Source organism: Raphanus sativus, chromosome 9 (assembly GCF_000801105.2).
Source record: "Raphanus sativus cultivar WK10039 chromosome 9, ASM80110v3, whole genome shotgun sequence".
Classification (NCBI taxonomy): Eukaryota; Viridiplantae; Streptophyta; class Magnoliopsida; order Brassicales; family Brassicaceae; genus Raphanus; species Raphanus sativus.
This window is the reverse complement of record NC_079519.1, coordinates 25601210-25621478: the sequence shown is the minus strand read 5'-3', so window position 1 is coordinate 25621478 and position 20269 is coordinate 25601210. Positions and strand designations below refer to the sequence as shown.

Here is a 20269-nt window from a genome sequence, read left to right as displayed (position 1 = left end):
AAGTTATGGATAATAATTACGGGGACAGCAGTATATTACATATTAATGAAATAATCAATTGAATTGACGTGTAAGTTAGCCTAATTTTTTCACTAAATAACAGTTTTAACTTTTAACTAAGCTTTAACTCAACCACATGGGGGTTTGTCTACGGGTAGGTGTGGTGGCCTTCGGTTAATCAGATTAATCAGAAAAAAAAAATTAACTATTTCATTATACAAGATATATATAAACAAATATATATTCCTTCTATTTAATAATAAGTGTTATCCTAATTCTGTTTTGTTAGGCTACTTTACAATTCCAATATAAATTATATTTTAGATGAAAATTAATTGAAAACTGCATTAATTTTATAAATATTTTTATTTATTTCAAATATTGGTAATCAAAAATATGTAATTAGTAACAACTTAAATATATTTCTGTCATTTTCTTAATCAATGTGAAAAAATATCAAATTGATTTTTGATTTGTATAAATGGAACAAAACATACTATATTTGTATAATATCAATGTTCTAATAATTGGTGGTGCCTAGGCAATAGATCGGTTATAGCCGAAACAATTTTTTAATTTTTTGATTTATTGCGATTAAGTATTATATTTAAATATCTTTTTCTTCATTTTAAGGTAAATTATGTGTCATCCAACCACTAACTTTAAAATATATTCCCTATGTTTTATAACTTACAAGATTTAAAATTTCTATCACTTAAATGAATCTTTGTATCAGATTTTAAAATATACACAATTCTGTTGTAAATTTTGTTATAGTAATTTATTCATGAAAATGCAACAAAAGATATCAAATTTGGAACAACATTAAATTTTAATAACATGTCTGAAAAATTTATTTGATAACCACCAGATTTATGATTTATAAAATTTAAATTTTAATAAATTAACTGAATAAAAATATTTCATAATGTATTTAGAGTTTTTTAGCATCAAACTTTTTTTTTTTCAAAAATTAAATTTTCTCTTGTTTAAATTTCCAGATATTAAAGTCAATGCTAAAAAGTCTTAAACCCTAAGAAAGCAAAATGCCAATCACTCAAAACCCATTTCTTCCGAACTCTTAAACCCTAAAAGGCATTTCATTTCATCTACCAGTCGACCACTAATTACTTACCTTACCCTCCGGTGACGACGCCCCCTTGCAATGACGCCGTCTCGTCTCTATCTCCATTTCCTCCGCCGTTTCTCCACCGCCGTCACAGATCCCACAACCACCACCACCACCGCCGCAGCAATCACCGTCTCCAAAGCAAAGTCCAAACTCCGCAAAGTCCACGACCCCGACAAAGCCCTCGCGATCTACAACTCCGTCGTCTCCAACAACACCGCCTCCTCCTCCTCCTCATCCCCACTCTCCTCTCGCTACGCCATGGAGCTCACCGTCCGCCGCCTCGCCAAATCCCACCGCTTCTCCGACGTCGAGGCCTTGATCGAGTCTCGCAAGAGAGACCCACTTATCAAAACAGAGGCTTTCCTCTCCACGCTCATCAGATCCTACGGACGCGCCTCCATGTTCGACCACGCCTTGAAGACCTTCGAGGAGATGGAGCAGCTCGGAACTCCCAGATCCGTCGTCTCCTTCAACGCGCTGCTCGCCGCCTGTCTCCATTCCGACAATTTCGAAAGAGTCCCCCACCTGTTCGACGAAATTCCTCAGAGGTATCCTAACGTCATCACTCCTGATGAAGTCTCTTACGGGATGTTGATTAAGTCGTACTGCGACTCTGGCTCGGTGGATAAGGCTGTGGAGACTATGAGGGCCATGGAGGAGAAAGGTGTTGAGGTTAACATCATTGCTTTGACGACAATCTTAGGATCTTTGTATAAGAGCGGGCGAACCGATGCGGCGGAGAGCTTGTGGAGCGAGATGGTGAGTAAAGGCTGTGAGTTGGATAACACTGTTTATAACGTCAGGCTAATGAACGCTGCGAAGGAGAAGGGGCCTGAGAGAGTGAAGGAGCTGATGGAGGAGATGAGGAGTGTTGGGTTGAAGCCTGATACGGTTAGCTATAACTATCTGATGACCGCGTACTGCGTGAAAGGGATGATGGGTGAGGCCAAGAAGGTGTACGAAGGGCTTGGTGAGAAAGAGGGGTGTTGTTGCGCCGCGAATGCAGCGACGTTTAGGACGTTGATATTTCATCTGTGTATAAACGGGTTGTATGAGGAGGGTTTGGTTGTGTTCAAGAAGAGCGCGGTGGTGCACAAGGTTCCGGATTTCAAGACGTGTAAGCATTTGACTGAAGGGTTGGTGAGGAATAATAGGATGGAGGACGCGAGGGGAGTGGCTAGGGTGGTGAAGAAGAAGTATCCTCCGCGTTTGGTGGCTGAGTGGAAGAAACTAGAAGAGAGTCTTGGATTGTATACAAAGAAGGCTGGTTCTTCCCGAACAAGACAGGTGTTGGATGATCAAGAAAGTGATGCTGCTGCATAAAGCTAAAGAAGGTCTGTGTTTTGTTTGTGCTGTCTTTGCTAGGACTTGTTGGAACACTGTGATCCATGATGCATTTATTTTCTCATAAGTTAGCTGTGCTACAAAAATTATAGTGGTTTGAATTTATATAAAGATGAGAACAATTATAGCTTTGATTGAGATAGAAATAGCAAAGATTGTGTATCTGCATTTCCATAAAGTCCATGTAATGTAGATGTTCTTCAAATTCCTTTTCCGCCATTCCTCTCTACGAATTGAACAATCCCAACAATTTTTTTCTTCTCGAAGTATATCTGCCAGACAAGAGGTTGATGAATCATGTTCTTCGAAAGTACTGTACCAACACAAGAACACTCTTACATTAGGCATGGATTTTTGTAGACTGAACTATAGTCAAACAAAACTAATCGATCAAATCTTTTGAAACAAAACTAAAATGGGCCGAAAAGGAAAGCCCATAAGTAATAAGAAACCCAATTAGTCGGCGAAAACCACATTCCTCTTCTTTAGAGCTAGAAACGTCGAGAACTAAGTACAAATAGACTTGAAATCTTAACAACAAAAAAAAAAAAAAACTTGAAAACAAAATCGAAAAACCTTCAGATTTAGGTGAATCGGTTTTCTCCGGCGAAGGAATCGAAAGTAGAGAGAGAATGGCGACAAGAATAGCACCAGGAGTGGGAGCTAATCTGCTGGGACAACACTCAGCTGAGAGGAACCAAGAAGCTACTGTTTACGTCGGCAATCTCGACCCCCAGGTTGGTTCCTCACGAACTCACTTTAGGTTTCCGATTTGATTCTTGAGATTTTACTCAGTTTATCTATTCTCTGTGAATTTTTGTAGCTTTCCGACGAATTGCTGTGGGAACTGTTCGTACAAGCAGGCCCTGTTGGTAAGTACTTATGAACAAAATCAATCAGCATAGGGTTTAGCTTATTAATTAATTATACGTAGAAGAAGAAGAACTTTGTGTTGATCTGTGTTTTTGTTTATTGGGGTGTTTAATCAGTTAACGTCCACGTGCCGAAAGATAGGGTGACAGGTCTTCACCAAGGATATGGATTCATTGAGTTCCGCAGTGAGGAAGATGCTGACTACGTAAGTCTCTTTGTCTTTCTTCTTTCAAGAGTTTTTTTTTTTTTTGAAAACTTCTTTGTAAACTGTTTCTTTCTTTCCTCTGTGTGTTTGCAGGCAATTAAGGTTCTTAACATGATTAAAATCCATGGCAAGCCTATTCGTGTTAACAAGGTATCATCAAGTACCCTTTATTGTGTTTGTTTTACTCACAAGTTGCTCAGGGGGTGAGTTTCCCTTTATTAGGAGTTTTGCTAACGTTTTTGCTTGTCTCTGGTTGGAATTGTATTTAGGCGTCTCAAGATAAGAAGAGTTTGGATGTTGGTGCTAACCTTTTCATTGGCAACCTTGACCCTGTTAGTTTTTTTTTATATATCATTACATTACTTTTTAACTACAATCTACTCATAGCTCACAAGAGTTTTTACGTTACAGGATGTTGATGAAAAGATCTTGTATGATACTTTCAGCGCTTTTGGTGGCATTGCTTCTAATCCCAAGGTATATTCTTCTTTATCATGCTAAATTTCAGTCCGTTATTATCTGAGTAATATGCCATTGGTTTGGGAATAAAACGGCTCTGATGCTCCCAACTTTTCATATCAGATAATGCGAGATCCTGATACTGGCAACTCACGAGGTTTCGGTTTCATCAGCTATGACTCCTTTGACGCTTCTGATGCTGCTATTGAGGTTTTTTCTTTTTTTTTTTTTCCATAAACAACTAAACTTGTCTACGGGAATGAGTTCCTAACGTATTTCAAAGAATCTAGTCACCTAATCCAATGAATGTATTTTGCAGGCAATGACCGGACAATATCTATGTAATCGTCAAATCACAGTCTCTTACGCATACAAGAAAGACACCAAAGGAGAGCGCCATGGTACTCCAGCAGGTTAGCCCTCTCTTACTCTTCACTTCTTTCAATTATTCAAGACTAGTTACTTATGTTTCTGTTATGAATCTTTCTCTTTATTAGTGGAACAACAACACATTGCTTTTTGTGAATGCAGAGAGGCTTTTGGCTGCCACAAATCCAGTTACCCAGAAGAGCAGACCCCATACTCTATTCGCAAGCGGCCCGCCAACACATCCCAATGCTCCTCAACCTAATGGTATTCCACGTCCCTTTGTCAATGGCGGCATGCCACCTGTTTCGATCCCAGGCCCCCGTCCTACACCACCACCCCCACCCCCACAAGTCTACCAAACTCAGCCACCACCATCTTGGCAACCTCAGCCGCATCAACAGCAACACGGCTTAGCGGTTCCACCCCCCATGCAGTTCCGTCCTACTCAGGGAATGCCGCCTCCACCACCTCCACAGTTTCTTCATCAACAACAAGGTTTCGGCGGTCCAAGGCCACCACCACCACCACCTCAAGCCATGGGAATGCACCAACATGGATGGCCGCCGCAACACATGCAACAAGGTGGACCACCACCGCCCCAACACATGCAGCAAGGTGGACCACCACCACCTCAACACATGCAGCTCCATCATCACATGTCTATGCCACCACCACCACCACCGCAACACCAGGGCTGAGTAATCACAAGGATTTTTCTCACTTCGCTTTTAGAAAACACAAAATACTATATTTTCTTGATGTCTAGTCTTTGATTCTCTGCAAGAGAGAGAGCGTGGAAATTAGTGCGCATGTCTGGTTTCTAGTGTTCATGTTCTGTTGCTGGGCCAAAATTACATTTAGACATGTTTTCACCGTTGATTTAACTGTCTGGAAAGAAAATATTACATTTGAAAACTGTTTTGTTGTCGCCTTCAAAAAAATAATGTTGATTGCCTCATATCTAGACATGTTGCATCGAGTAAATGTAGATAAAAGCCATTAACATCTCTAATGATCCAAGCCGCCGTTGAAATGCTCCCACTGTCCCAAAATCCTAAACCCACAATCGTAGTTACATTTGAAATAAATGTTTTTATTCAGTTATCCTTAGTTTGAGTTTAACCGATATTCATGATCTTATAAGAAATAATTGTTTATATTTGGCTATACTTGGTGTACTACATTTTATAAAATTTATGTACAATTAATCTTTTAATTTATAATATTTGTTGTTAATTGTTTTTTGGATAAATCGTTATTTATGTGCTATATATAAATTGTTTGAATATTGAGATAATTTAATCATTTCTGTTCTTTAGTTGAATCACACAATTAGAACGAATGACTTGTTTGATGTGCTCTTTCAGAAAAAGAAGAGGTCCATCGTTTTTACTGTTCAAAAACACGTTTCGCCATGCCACATATAATCGTACCAAAAAATAGTTCGGCCAATCTTGATGGCCTCGGTTTCAGTGCGTCCATCATTTTGCTTTCCACTCAAGGTGCTTTTTTTCCCACTAATTTTATATATCACCTGGAAAAATATTTATTACTTTTATAACAGCCATGTTAATTTTGAACCAGATTTCACAATAATCTCAAATCAATAAAATTTTAGAGTTTCTCTCTTTTCAAAGATATAACAGACTGCCTAAAAACCAACAAGAACGGTAAAAAAATCTTCTACAACCGATGATAAATTTTCTCTATATTCATTATCTACCATTGTCAATTTGTCCAGTACCTCCACAAAATTTACATCCGTGTTAGATTCATCTAACAAATCCGCAATATAAGGTTAACTAGTACTACGATAATTTAATCGTTTTTCATGAAGATATCAAATGTTGTAATCGAGCATAACTCTTTTCATAAATAAATTCATAAATAAATGTTTCTAAACTTTCATCTTCTTACAAAAACTTGCATCTTCTTAATATTCATGTTATACTTACAACTAGAGCATGTACATATCAACTTACCAGTTATTGTTCTGGTTGTCGTTGAGCAAACGTCATGAATTCTTAAATAACTTATGCATATTTTTTCATAATTGTATTTAGATCCGTATGTGGTTGATCCATCCGAAAACAAAAATAATCAAAAAAATATTATTTTTTTGTTTGCTTTGTTGTGACTTGCGAATAAATGAAAAGAATAATATTTATAGAAAAATCTGGAGAATTCCCAACGAATTCTAGGAATTCCGATAAATTCCTGAGGAAACATTTTTCATCAAGAATTCCTGACGGATTTTGAATAATTTTTCCAATTTGTATTTTTGACATATATTCCCGACAGATTGTTTGGTCAATATTTCCAACAGGAATCTGTGTGTTCGTATGTAGTAAGTGGTCTAAGTTTCCTTTCGATCGCGGGAGAGATGATCTATCGGTAGATAACATCAAGGTTGATACAAGGTGTGAGTCCGGAAGCTACCAGTTGAACAGATTGGTTGACCAATAATCCGATTTGACTTATTTATTTTTTGTTTTTAAATTTAAAAGTTAATTCTAATATTTGCATTAATTATATATTTTAAATACTTATCAATTTTATCTTGCTGTATTTTGTATTATATGTTGTAACTCCAAATTGTTACAAAAATTGTTTAAGTATTATCTATTTTATATTTTATGTGAAATTGAAGATAAAAAACAGATTTTAAAACTCTATTATGTTTTTAACATGATTTTTATTTTATTTTTAGTACTGATATATATATTAAGTATATATTTTAAACATATTAAACTATTGATCTACGTTCACCCGTGATCGATCCAATAACCTAATGATCAAAATTATTCAGATCAATCTCCAAGTCAAATTTAAAAACTTCTATCTAATTATCTATATTCTATATATATTTTCTTATAATATACTATTTATTAAATTTTACCCAAAATGATATATGATTTTATATACTATTTCTCTGTATATTGATCATATATCGAAAGCTAAAATTATTTACTGATTGCTCCTGATTATAATGGTATAGTTCACAATTTTATATATAATGAACATTATTCACTCTTTCAAAGTGTACATAATTATGATTTTGTTGACAATTTAATTGACATGTCTATTTGTTCAGTAATATTCTAAGAATAATAATTTTAAATATTTGTTTTTAATTACAGTATTATAATAATGAGTTTTACCGACAGATTACCATTTAAAAACTTGATATTCATCTATGGCTAAATAAATGAGTAATTATAGATTTTCTAGCTCCTATATTTGCTAGCTAAATATTATAGAGTATTGTTAGTTACCATATAGTGTTTTGACATCCAAATTCCTTACTTCCTAAAATAACAGATTCTTGATTTAGTATAAAATTGTTATTAAATTGTTATTAGTATAATGTTGTAGAAGATATTAATATAACATAGTCTTCTTAAAAAATTTCACCTAAAATCAAGTCTGTCCAACTTTGTGTTTCTATTTTAATAGTATTGATTGATTTTTTTTAATAATATTATTTTTATTCATACTTCTTCTTCAACAGGAGTACTTTTAATAAGCTTACATTTTAGTATCAATATTATATATATATATATTTCAAATGATATTAAGTTATTAAAGTAAATTAATGTTTAAATGACGTGGAAACATGTGACAGAATTTGCATTTACGCTTGTCTTTGTTTTTAGTTTATCTTGTACTTTAGAAAATTAAAATTTCAAAACTATCTAATCTATTAAAACTGATAATTTTGTATATTCCTAAAATCAATAACATTCCAAAAATATTTCCTATTTTACACTCTGAAAAGAATATTCTATCTATTAAATCTTTAACAATATAAGAATGTATATTAAATAATTCATAACTTGATGTATATGCTATACTCTGAATAGGACAGTGTTATAAAAATACTTAACACATAGCTAAAATAAATTACAAGACACAAACAATAAAATATCAATTTTCGGTTTATTTGGTTTTATACCAACCATAAATATATTTAATTTTTATAATATTTTGTGAATTTTACATTATATGATAATATATTGGCTTTACTAAAACATAAATATTTTTCAGTTCTTAATTAGAATTTTTCTGTTTTATTTTACTATTTAAATTAATTAGTAAACATACTAATTTACTAACAGAAGTAATTTTCATAAAATAAAAATAAGAAAATTATTAATACCATATTATTATATAAATAAATATTAGTACACATATTTTTCTTCGAAATTTTAAAAAGATTATTTTTATTTGACAAAAATAGAAAATAGCTTTTAACTTAAAAATATTAAATTAGTAAAATTTATATTTTAACTATGAAAATCAGATTATAAAATAAATCATGTGTATATTATTAAATATATTATATAATATACTACGTATTGAACATCCCCTTGAATATTATATATATATATATATATATATATATATATATATATAATAAGTTAAACAAATATCCATAAGGGTGTGCGATCAAAATCTAATTTAATTTTATTTTCCAAGATTATAACACAAAACTCTACCAAAATAAAATAAGTAATAAAGATCAAAGAACCCGAAGAAAGACCACACATTTTGGAACGGGAAGTAGTTACGATGGAGATTGTTTGTAGACTTTTTAAAAGTGGTTCCGATGGATAAACTTAGAAAACGACGTTATTATTTTTCTTTTTGAAACTTATTTAAAATATAGAAGAAGTTTTGAATAGAGTAGAGGAAAAACTTATCTGCCCAGTGCCCATATGATCTAACCTACCCAAGTTATCAATTGTATCGGAAAGTCCCCAAAACTTATCTTTCCCGCTGGGTCGGGCAATGCGTCTCAAATAAGTTTCACAAGTTCACTTTGAATTTCTCTCTCATCTTCCAGAAGATTTTTTATTATATCATTGATGAAAATAGTTTATCTGTCACACTGGTCGGACTGGAACTTTAGATACATGTAACTGATTAATTAAGTCTAACAGATTGACCACCTTAAAACAACATATATTTAGATTGAAAAAAACAATAAAAAAACTAGTTGTACATGACTGTGGTTGTATTAATATCCGTGTGGATTATCTTGTTAAAAAGGCAAAACACAAATTTAATGTAAGTTCGTCGATTCTCAATTGGCTTTCCATATTTAAGAGTTTCTCTCCGAATGCGTGGTTGAACTTATCATTTCTTACCCAACAAAAATAAAAACGTAAACGTGGTCGAGTTTATCATTTCTTACCCAACAAATTTGTTTAACTTCATCTATGATTTCTTCCGAGCTACTGACCCTCGTTCATGTTTTGATTTGTGACGGTGAAAATATGCCTTAAAATTAAAAGGTGAAAAGTAAGCAATACTCATTTAATTTGTTTGGGTATATTCATTACAGTATGTTGTTCAGGAAGTCAATTAAAAACTACTTTTGTCACGGATCTTTCTTTTTCAGCTCACAATATTTCAGAAATCAAATGTTATTATATAAATAAATAAACATATAAATATATATTCTATTTCTGTTGTAAGAGGAAGGAATAGAAACACACAACAGAAAACACATTCACATGTTGTTTTATCAACGTTGCCACTTCATCTCTTCTTGCTTCTGATAGAAGATCTTGATGATGCATCCCCTCCACCTCTTATAAGCGCTGGGTCCATTTGGACACGTTCCACTTGGAGCAGTACTCCAAATAACTAGTCCTTTTACCATGTCTAATAGTTTTAAAAGTTAATTTGAATTAGTTAATTATTGAGGCAAATAGTTCAAATACAATATTGAAAAAAAGAACAAGAGTGTTAATATAAATCTAAGTTTAGCATCACTGATTGTGCCTGTTAATTTAGGTCAAGATAGAAACCCTAAACCGGAATCGTAGCTCTTATAGATATTACCCGTGCTACATTACGTATGAACAACAAAACATGCACGACACCAAGTTACATAAATGTGGAAACGAATCTTTAAAGGATATATACCAATACCACTTTTACACATGTCAGGAAAATGCCGAAAGCGAAGAAGATAGGGACTTTTAACTTACAATTTTTAATGGTTTGTACAACATACTAATGAAATTTGATATTATAATATTAAATTATGATCTACTGATTAAAAATGGCAAATCTAACTACCGCTATCAGCATGCGATCTCGTAAAAGATGAAGTAGCTAATAAACATTTTTGAAGTGATTTTAGTTTTATAAATAAGGGATGTCAGATGCGTAAATATATCAAAAATTCAAAGTTAAAGTTTTAGGTATCATTTGGGAAACCAAGTAAAAAGATTCACTTACATATGGAGTACAAATCTTTTTTCTAAAAAAAATGTTTTTTCTTACGAAAAAATGTTTTTTGTTTCTTATAGTAAACTATTTTCTATAATCAATACTTTCATAAACCCAGTTGCACATGTTAAAAGCAATATTAAAGTACTTATATGATGACATACGCACAATATTTTCTGATTGTTTTTGTTTGAGTTCTTTTCAATTTGTTCTCTCCTACTTCTTTATTAAGGTCAAAATCTTATGTTAGCTAGGAAATATTATATTTCGTAAATATCTAATTCTTGTACCAAACAGAATACTTGGGACCCGCGAACACTGTTGAAGTTTCTGATCGTCAGTTTCCACTAAGTATGCAAGTGGTGACCAAAATTCATGTTTGTGACTGTGTGAGTGCGCCTATATATACAAAGAAAGGCAGATAACCGATACTCCAAGCTATTAGAACATTCAACCTTAGGAAAAAAAAAAGAGTCACCATGGTTCACACTGGTCCAAACTCAAGCACTGGCCATATGAACAAATTCGCTTTAGGGTGTGCAATCGTTGCTTCCATCATTTCAATTATCTTCGGATATGGTAAATCTCTATAACATACCCAAAAAAATATTTTTCGACGTATCATATATATATATATATAAATGATGGTTGTTTTTGGCATGCTTTTGTCTGAATCTTACCGTCCGAAACCCTTATAATACTAATGAATCTTGTTTTTCTCTTTGTTTGTTCTTAGATACAGGAGTTATGAGCGGAGCAAGGATATTTATTCAAGATGATCTGAAAATAAACGATAATCAGGTAGAAGTTTTGATGGGAATCTTGAATCTCTGTGCTCTCGTTGGATCTTTAACGGCGGGAAAAACATCTGACGTCATAGGTCGACGTTACACTATTGCTCTCTCCTCCCTGATATTCTTAGTTGGATCGGTTATTATGGGATACGGTCCAAACTATGCCGTTTTGATGGTTGGAAGATGTATCGCCGGAGTTGGTGTAGGGTTTGCTCTAATGATAGCTCCGGTTTACTCCGCCGAGATAGCCTCGGCTTCACACAGAGGCTTTCTCACTTCGCTTCCTGAGCTTTGTATTAGTCTAGGGATCTTACTAGGCTATGTCTCGAATTACTGCTTCGGGAAATTGACGTTGAAACTCGGCTGGAGACTGATGCTTGGACTCGCAGCGATTCCTTCAATGATATTAGCGTTTGGAATCTTAAAAATGCCTGAATCTCCGAGGTGGCTTGTACTGCAAGGTAGGTTAGAAGAGGCCAAGAAAATCATGGTTTTGATATCCAACACCGAAGAGGAAGCTGAAGAACGCTTCAGGGACATCTTAGCGGCTGCAGAGTTAGAGGAAGATAGAGCGGTTGGCAGCGATGTATGGAGAGAGCTGGTGATAAACCCTAGACCCGCGGTGCGTTTGATCTTGATCGCGGCCGTGGGGATACATTTTTTCGAGCACGCGACTGGGATCGAAGCTGTCGTTTTGTACAGCCCGAAGATCTTTGAGAAAGCTGGAGTGACTTCAAAAGACAAGCTATTGCTAGCCACGGTCGGTGTAGGTTTAACTAAGGCTGTTTTTATAGTAATAGCTACTTTCTTGCTGGACAAGGTAGGTCGGAGAAAGCTTCTGTTGACGAGTACGGGTGGTATGGTCTTTGCGTCGACCAGTTTAGCAATTGGTCTCACGATGGTTCACCGTTTCGGGAGGTTATTGTGGGCCTTGAAGTTGAGCATCGTCTCTGCGTACACGTTTGTAGCGTTTTTCTCGATTGGGCTTGGGCCTATAACGTGGGTGTACAGCTCAGAGATATTCCCGTTGAGACTTAGGGCTCAGGGAGCGAGCATAGGCGTTGCGGTTAATAGGATCATGAACGCAACGGTCTCTATGAGTTTTCTGTCAATAATGAAGACGATCACTATGGGAGGTGTGTTCTTCATGTTCGCTGGAATCGCGGTTGTAGCGTGGTGGTTCTTCTTCTTTATGTTGCCGGAGACGAAAGGATTGCCATTGGAAGAGATTGAGAAACTTTTTGGTGGTGGAGATGCTCGTGATGCTCGCGAGGGATTAGAGATTCAAGCTAAGAGAGTCAATAATAAGATTTGACTAGGTGATCATCCGGCTCTGCGCGGAGTGAACGGATTAAAAGAAATTATAATTTTTACTCTATAGATATCAAAAATATAAAAAAGTGACATATTTATTATACATGGTATAGATTATAGCATAAATAACGTTGATATAGAGATTAATGCAAGAAAAATCAATTTGAGATTAAAAGTTTATTGAATTTTTCAATCAACAAAAAAATTTACTGAAGTATCCGGATAACGATAATTTTATTATGGTTGACAAAAAAGTAATTGTCTTATTATTGAAGTTAAATCGTTATATTTCGTTAAAACTATAATGGTTTTGAAGTAAAAATTGTAAAAGAATATAAATAAATTGAAGTAAATAATATTAGGTTGGAAAACAAAAGAAAAAATAAGTAACTGATATGAATTTTCAAATTTAGTGGGCTTATTAGGACTCAAAATTGTAAAAAAAATCCTTTATCGAACCTTAATATCCATTAGACTCTAATACATATGAGCCTTTTTTGATTTATCTTTTATTTTTTTTTATTAAAAATTCTCGATGGGACATGAGATTAAGGGCTATGGTTCGGATGTGTTCGATCTCTTTTCTCATCACATGATATATCTAGATGTAGCAACAAAGTAAGGTTGTAAATCTCTAATTGTTCGTATATTTCCAGACAATTTTGTTCAGACTCTTATATAATTGAAAATAATTATATGTATAGGACGAAAATTAAGGAAGCCCACGTTAAAAATGATGTTCTCCTTAAATTAAATCGGAAAAATTATATGAATTTCTAAATTTAATGTCTGTCACCATTTCTGATAATTTCGTAATCAAAAATTTTGTTGCAAAAATTAAGAGATTGCAAGAAATTTAATAGGGAATTCCTTTTTGAATGTATGTTATAATATTTCAAGATTGCTCATAAATTTTATATATGACATTTTGATTTTACAATATAAAATAGTTTATATCATCCCAAAATAAATGTCATGTATTCCATAAAATACAAAATATATTAATAAAAATAAAAGTCACATACCAAAGTTTTATAATCATATTTTCCAATTCCTAGAAATGCATGTATCATTTATGAATCGTAAATAAATTGAATATTATAAAAATATGAATAGTATATATATAGTCAAAACCCTATCGGTTGTGACTATATATAAGGCTATCCTATTAGTTTCATATATGTTTATAATTGTAGATTTCAAGATAATTATAGAAAGTATTATATACATATGGCGAAAATTAAGGAATTTCACACCAAAAATGGTTAGTTTCTTTAAATTTAATTGAAAAGATATATAAAATTTCCAAATTTAATGTCTATCACCATTTATGATAATTTTGTATCAAACGTATTATTGCAAAATTGAAGGGATTGCAAGAAAATTAATATGGAATTTTTTTTTGAATGTATTTTATAAATTTTCAAGATTGCTCATATTTTTTTGATGTATGACTCTGATTTTACAATATAAAACAATTTATATTTTCCAGTCCCAAAATAAATGTCATGTATCCCATAAAATAAAATAAATATTATTCAAAATAAATGTCATGTACTAAAGTTTTATAGAAGAACATAATTATGAATATTTTATATTTTCCAGTCCCTAAAAATTGTCATGTATCATTTATGAATCGTAAAGAAGTTAATTATTATAAAAATATGAATTGTATATATAGTCAAAAATCTATCAGTTGTGACTATATATATCAGATTATCCTATTAATTTTGTATAAAATTATAATTGTAGATTTTCATATACTTATAGAAAGTGTTATATGCATAGGGCGGAAATTAAAGTAGTCCACATTAAAAATGATATTCCTCTTAAACTTAATCGGAAATAATTATATAAATTTTCAAACTTGATGTTTGTCACCATTTATGATAATTTTGTAATCAAAAAGTAATTTTGGCAAAAAATTAGGGATTGCAAGAAATTTAATATGGAAATCATTTTTGAATGTATTTTATAATTTTCAAGATTGCTCATAAGTTTTTATATACGACATTTTGATATTAAAATATAAAAAAACTTATATTGTCTATCCCAAATAAATGTCACGTATCCCATAAAATACAAAAATATTCGTCAAAATAAATGTCATGTACTAAATAGAAGATTATAATTGTGAACTGTTTATATTTTCCAGTCCCTAAAAATGTCATGTATAATTTAGAATCGTAAAAAAAAACTAATATTATAAAATATGAATCATATATATATAGTCCAAACCCTATCAATTATGACTAAAGATATCAAAAAATCAGTAATTGATCGTCCCAAATTTATAATTTGGAATGAATCAAGATATTCAAGATTTTATGATATATATTTTCCATGTTTGGTTACTAACCGAATGTTAGCACGACAAAACAACAAAATAAATAATATGTTATGGTCGTGGATAATTATAAAATGGAATGTAGCATTCGAATAAAAAATTAATCCAATCACGTTTAATGCTAATACAATATCAATTTTTGCGTTAATTGATATAATAAACACATAACTGACATCTCCTATCTTTACTTGCCTTATTTTTTTAAAATTGAGCAATAAATTTAGAGCTAAATTAGCGTGGAGATCAAGAGAACATTCAACTTTCCCTTATTTTGTAGTAATAATTGAGAACATAATTTGGAAGGTCAAAAGAATGAAATCCCCGATTACGGATTACTTACGATAATTTCTATTATATTCCTTATTTTGGTGGGATTATCGGTTGCAATAATATGGAATTAATACTAAGTGGCGACATTTCCCCACAGTACAACTGGAAGACGGACATCACTGAGAAACCATTGAAAATTCAAAAATTAATAATCTGTAATAGATCAAGTGTATCAAAAGTATTTTTCTAAAATAACAACTAAGTGACGAAAAATTTGAATAGGATTTTTAAACAGAATTTACTCTGCATCACGTATCAGCAATGAAATCTTCGGGATCTCCTTTTCATTAACTGAAAACATCTGAATGCGACCCACTTGCACAACATGTCCGATGACATCTATGTTAACCAAAATGGATTAGTAAAAAAACTATATAACAATACGCTGCTACTTAAACAATATTTGATACTTCATTAACAAAAAAAATTAGAATTACCAATCAGAATATGAGGATTAAGCGATCCATCGAGGACGTTTTTGAAAGGCACAAAACAAAAGACAGCCATTTGTGTTGGGACTGAACGAAATGAAAAACCACGGGTGGTTCGTTACTCACCTGGCTTTCCTTTTATAACAAATGTCACAAAAAGTTTTTATAATTATGGTAACTAAAAACTAAGAATATGCCTCAAATATGAAAAAAGTGTAAGAAATATCGCTAATCATATCAATTAAGCCTAACAATTAGGTGGTGATTGAGTTAATACGGAAAGATTGTGATCTGATTAGGGACTGAATCCTAAATCAATCATGCTTTGCCAGATTTCATATTCAGGATACAACCATAATTATTCCTTGACTCGCATACCAAATTGGGAGATTTTATATTCATGATTTGCGAGATTTCATATTCAATAATGACATTTTTGGGATATGATTATGGTTGTATCATAAAATAAAAAATAATAAAATTACGATAAACATAAAATATAAAAATAATAAAATATAAAAATTACGATAAACGGATAAAATATAAATAAAGTAGAAAATATGACAACTACCACTATTATAAGTATGAGCATTATATTAACAATAAATATATAAATATATATGTTCTTGGAACAAAAATATATATATGTTCTTTTGTTGCAACAAAAATATATATATTTTATATTAGTATGAGCATTATAACTTCAGTTGAGAAAGAATACATCACCAAAATATAAAAGAAGTATACATAATGTTATTGTCTGTATAAACATAAACTATAAAAGAGGTGTATAAAAGTGTCATTTCCTGCGAGCATTATAACTTCTGTATAAACATAAAATATAAAAGAGGCATATAAGATGTATAAGTTTATGGTTTAGCATGAACGTAAAGCATTGTACATTAAAAATAAGCACATCAATTCGACACAAAGCATTCTAGGCAATAAGTTGTGCTGGATATTAATAACATTTATTCCCTTTTCAATATAACATATGTCCATTACAATGGCATGAGAGATAAATATTTTAGGTAAGGATGAGCTTTTGAAAAAATAGTGTAAGGTGAAATGTGGAGATGCCACATAGGAAATGACACACATCACAAGTAATAAACACATGAACAAAAAGTTAATTTGATTAGTGATCTCCTCAAATAATAGCAAGGGGATTATATCATTGCAGTAGTAGAGTGATATGGCATATATTTTCTTTGTCAGCGTCATTTGGCATATATACTATATATATACTATATATAAGGTGTAATTTTGTAAGCAGATTAATCGTTCAAGAATGTCTTTATTGGGTCGTGATATATCGCATAATTTCTTATTCTTTGGGTTTATATCTTGTATAGCAAGTTTATAATATTCTCTTAAGAAATATGTGTTGGTATATTATAAAGATATTTCCTCTCGTTCTCACTCACTCTTTGTCACTCGTGTGTTTAATCATTCAAGAACGTAAAAGTACAATGATCAAATATGAAAACAATAACATGTAAAGACACCGATTGTTTACCTAGTGTACACCTCACTTTTCCAATGTTTAGTGTAAAATGATGTCTAAATTTAAAATAATGTGATTAAAAGTTGAGCTTTTAAACCGGTGGTGGTGGCCTAGTGGCGCTCGAGGGAATTGAAAAACCCAACAAGGCGAACGCGGATTCAAACCCCACCGGCCACACGAATATGAGTTATTGCTTTCGATTCATTTGAATGCCCAGGAGAGGGTCTATCCGTGGGCTGTATCTCCACCCGGAGGTTAGGCTTGTGTCATCATTGACCCGAGTTTAACCATTTTATTTAACAAAAAAAAAGTTGAGCTTTTAGTTAATTGATGTTGCTACTCCACAGAACTTAAAAAAACTGATGTATCATCATCTCCTTGAAACTTGAAAGCCACTTGTATTGAAAGTACTTAAAATGATGTTAAATGACTTGTTTCCAAAACTATAAAATGGAAAATCAGGTATGACCGCAACTTTCTAGATAAACACTGAATTTTATTATTTCTTGATATTGTATCGTTCAAACATCAATTATTAAATACCGCAATAATATCGATAAAACCTTACGTTCCTGCTCGTGATCTTTCCATGCTACCAAGCTTTTTAGACTCCACATCAATAACGTCGAAGGGGTACAAGTTGAAGAGGTAATTTCTTGACAATGGTGAGTGTGCCAAATTCTTCCATGTCAATTTCTCCAATTTCCATCCCATTTGGCAATCCCCAGTCGAAGAAGTAAAGCAAATTCATCAACCCTAGCTCCACAGTAGCAACCCCCATTGGCATCGCAGGACACATCCTTCGACCAGAACCAAATGGTAATAGGTCAAAATGTTGTCCTCTAAAATCTACAGAACTATTAGTAAACCGTTCAGGGATGAAATCTTCAGGGTCGGTCCAACGCCTGGGGTCACGTCCGATTGTCCATACATTAATTTGGATTAGCGTTCTCGGGGGAATATCGTAGCCTTTGATCTTGACATGAGACATTGTTTCTCTTGGGAGTATAAATGGAACTGGTGGATGCAATCTGAATGTTTCCTTGATTACGAGCTTCAAGTAATCAACTTTGTCTAGATCATCTTCAGTTATTCTTTCCCTTTTGGCCCCAAGAATGTTTCGAATATTTTCCTGAGCTTTCTTCATCACTCTAGGGTTTCTAACAAGTTCTGTCATCGCCCAAATCTATAGCGCTCGTATCTATCCCCGCAAGAAATACATCCTGAATATCATAACAAACATTTAAATCTAATTCTATTTAGTTGTGATTTAATATAAGATGTGAAGCAAGACAAGGATTTGATATTATACCATGAGGATTGCCTTGATATTATCCATATTGAGTTTGTATGAATCTGCATCTTCGTGTTTATCAATCATATCCAACATTAAGGAGACAATATCCGGGTTTTTCCTTCCTTCTGGCTTCAAGTGATCATTAATCACATGCTGGTAAAAAGCATCAAGCTCTTTAAAGACTCTGTTGATCTTCTTGTGTCGTTGAAACAGCAAGTCTATGAATCTTCCGACTCCGCCGTGGAAGAAGTCAGAGAAAGTGAAAGTCCCAAGAGCTTCCACAGCGTCGGTAACAAGCTCTTTGATCCTTTCTTGATCAATAATGAAGCCGCTCTCGTGGAAGTTCTGTCCTAAAGCAACTCTACCGATGATGCTTGCGGTGAGGGAGAAAAAGGTTTTGCTTAAATCAACGGAAGATTGTTTCATGCAAGACTCCGTCAGTTTCTTCACCATGAAATCAACCTCTTCCTCTCTAATATACCTAGAAGATTGAACCTTCTTAAGACTAAAAAGCTCGATAACGGCAATTTTTCGCATTTCCCGCCAATAAGCACCGTATGGCGAAAATGAGATGTCTCTAAAGCCGTAAGAGAGTTTGCCGGTCCCGAACGTCTTTGGTCGGCTGCAACATTGCAAGTCATGAGTTCTGAGAACCGCTTCAGCTGCTTCGCTCGATGATATCACAACCACTGGAACAAAACCTAGTCGAAGAAGCATCACTGGCCCATGTTTGATTGATAGCTTATGAAAACATCTGTGAGGCAATCCTGCAAGATGATGCAAGTTCCCAATGAGAGGAAGACTTGAAGGGCTAGGAGGAAGATTGAGTACTTTTGAGTTTTGGAATCTTTTAAGAAAGATTGATGATACAAGAGTAAAAAGAAAAACCAAGAAGAAAGAGAGCACGATCACCATTTTTAGACTTCCTCTTTTAAGCTATGTTTCTTAGAGTGGTGAGTGCAATTCCGAAGAGTCTTGTATATATATAATAAAGGACTCGAAAGATGACTTGCCTACGTTACCTCTCCAAAATCAAGTAGTTGAAAATTGTGTAACAAAGTTGTTATATTTGAGGATAATCTTATTTGGAATTATAAATGTGACAAAATTAAGTCTGATCGTTTTGTGGTTCCACACTCCAATAATTAAGTGTCCTGATAGACTTGTGTTAGATCATCTCCAACAATGACACAAAACATTAAATTTGGTGTAATTTCATTTACAACAAGACACCAAATTTGACATTATCTCGTTAAATTTGGTATAATACGAATAATGTTATACCAAATTCCACACCAAATCTTTAAAATATATATTTTATTATATTTCATTTAAGACTAGAGTTTAATTATTATTATTACTTATTTCATATTTGTAACTAAACATAAATATATTATATTATCATTTTTAAATTATTTTTACATAATTATTTTTAATTATTAAATTACTAATGAGTAATACTCCCTCCGTTTTATATAAGTATCACTCGGACACTTTTCACATAGATTAAGAAAGTTGTTAAAATATATGTAAATTGTTATTAATTACACCTCTTTGACCAATAGTATTTCAGAAAAATAAAATTATTTATAAAATCAATATAGTTTGCAATTAATTTTCAGCT

General features: G+C 32.9%; 3 protein-coding genes and 1 pseudogene across 3 annotated transcripts; 3 read left to right on the top strand and 1 right to left on the bottom strand.

The window, feature by feature from the left end:
- The first annotated feature begins 1039 nt into the window (after positions 1-1039).
- On the top strand, positions 1040-2685 carry LOC108824164 (pentatricopeptide repeat-containing protein At2g18520, mitochondrial). The gene has a single exon (XM_018597537.2). It carries the CDS (start codon positions 1166-1168, stop codon positions 2453-2455), a length of 1290 nt encoding a protein of 429 aa, XP_018453039.1. The 5' UTR covers positions 1040-1165; the 3' UTR covers positions 2456-2685.
- A 324-nt stretch (positions 2686-3009) lies between these two features.
- Positions 3010-5303, top strand: LOC108823620 (uncharacterized). Its single transcript, XM_018596869.2, has 9 exons — positions 3010-3213; positions 3300-3348; positions 3466-3554; positions 3648-3704; positions 3824-3886; positions 3966-4031; positions 4137-4223; positions 4333-4426; positions 4545-5303. The coding sequence occupies exons 1-9, from the start codon at positions 3109-3111 to the stop codon at positions 5078-5080; spliced, it is 1146 nt and encodes a 381-aa protein (XP_018452371.1). The 5' UTR covers positions 3010-3108; the 3' UTR covers positions 5081-5303.
- A 5715-nt stretch (positions 5304-11018) lies between these two features.
- On the top strand, positions 11019-12933 carry LOC108825988 (probable polyol transporter 3). The gene is made up of 2 exons (XM_018599349.2): positions 11019-11204; positions 11362-12933. Exons 1-2 carry the CDS (start codon positions 11105-11107, stop codon positions 12732-12734), a joined length of 1473 nt encoding a protein of 490 aa, XP_018454851.1. The 5' UTR covers positions 11019-11104; the 3' UTR covers positions 12735-12933.
- Positions 12934-17942: 5009 nt separating this feature from the next.
- On the bottom strand, positions 17943-19560 carry LOC108826734 (cytochrome P450 71B2-like; annotated as a pseudogene).
- Positions 19561-20269: the final 709 nt, after the last annotated feature.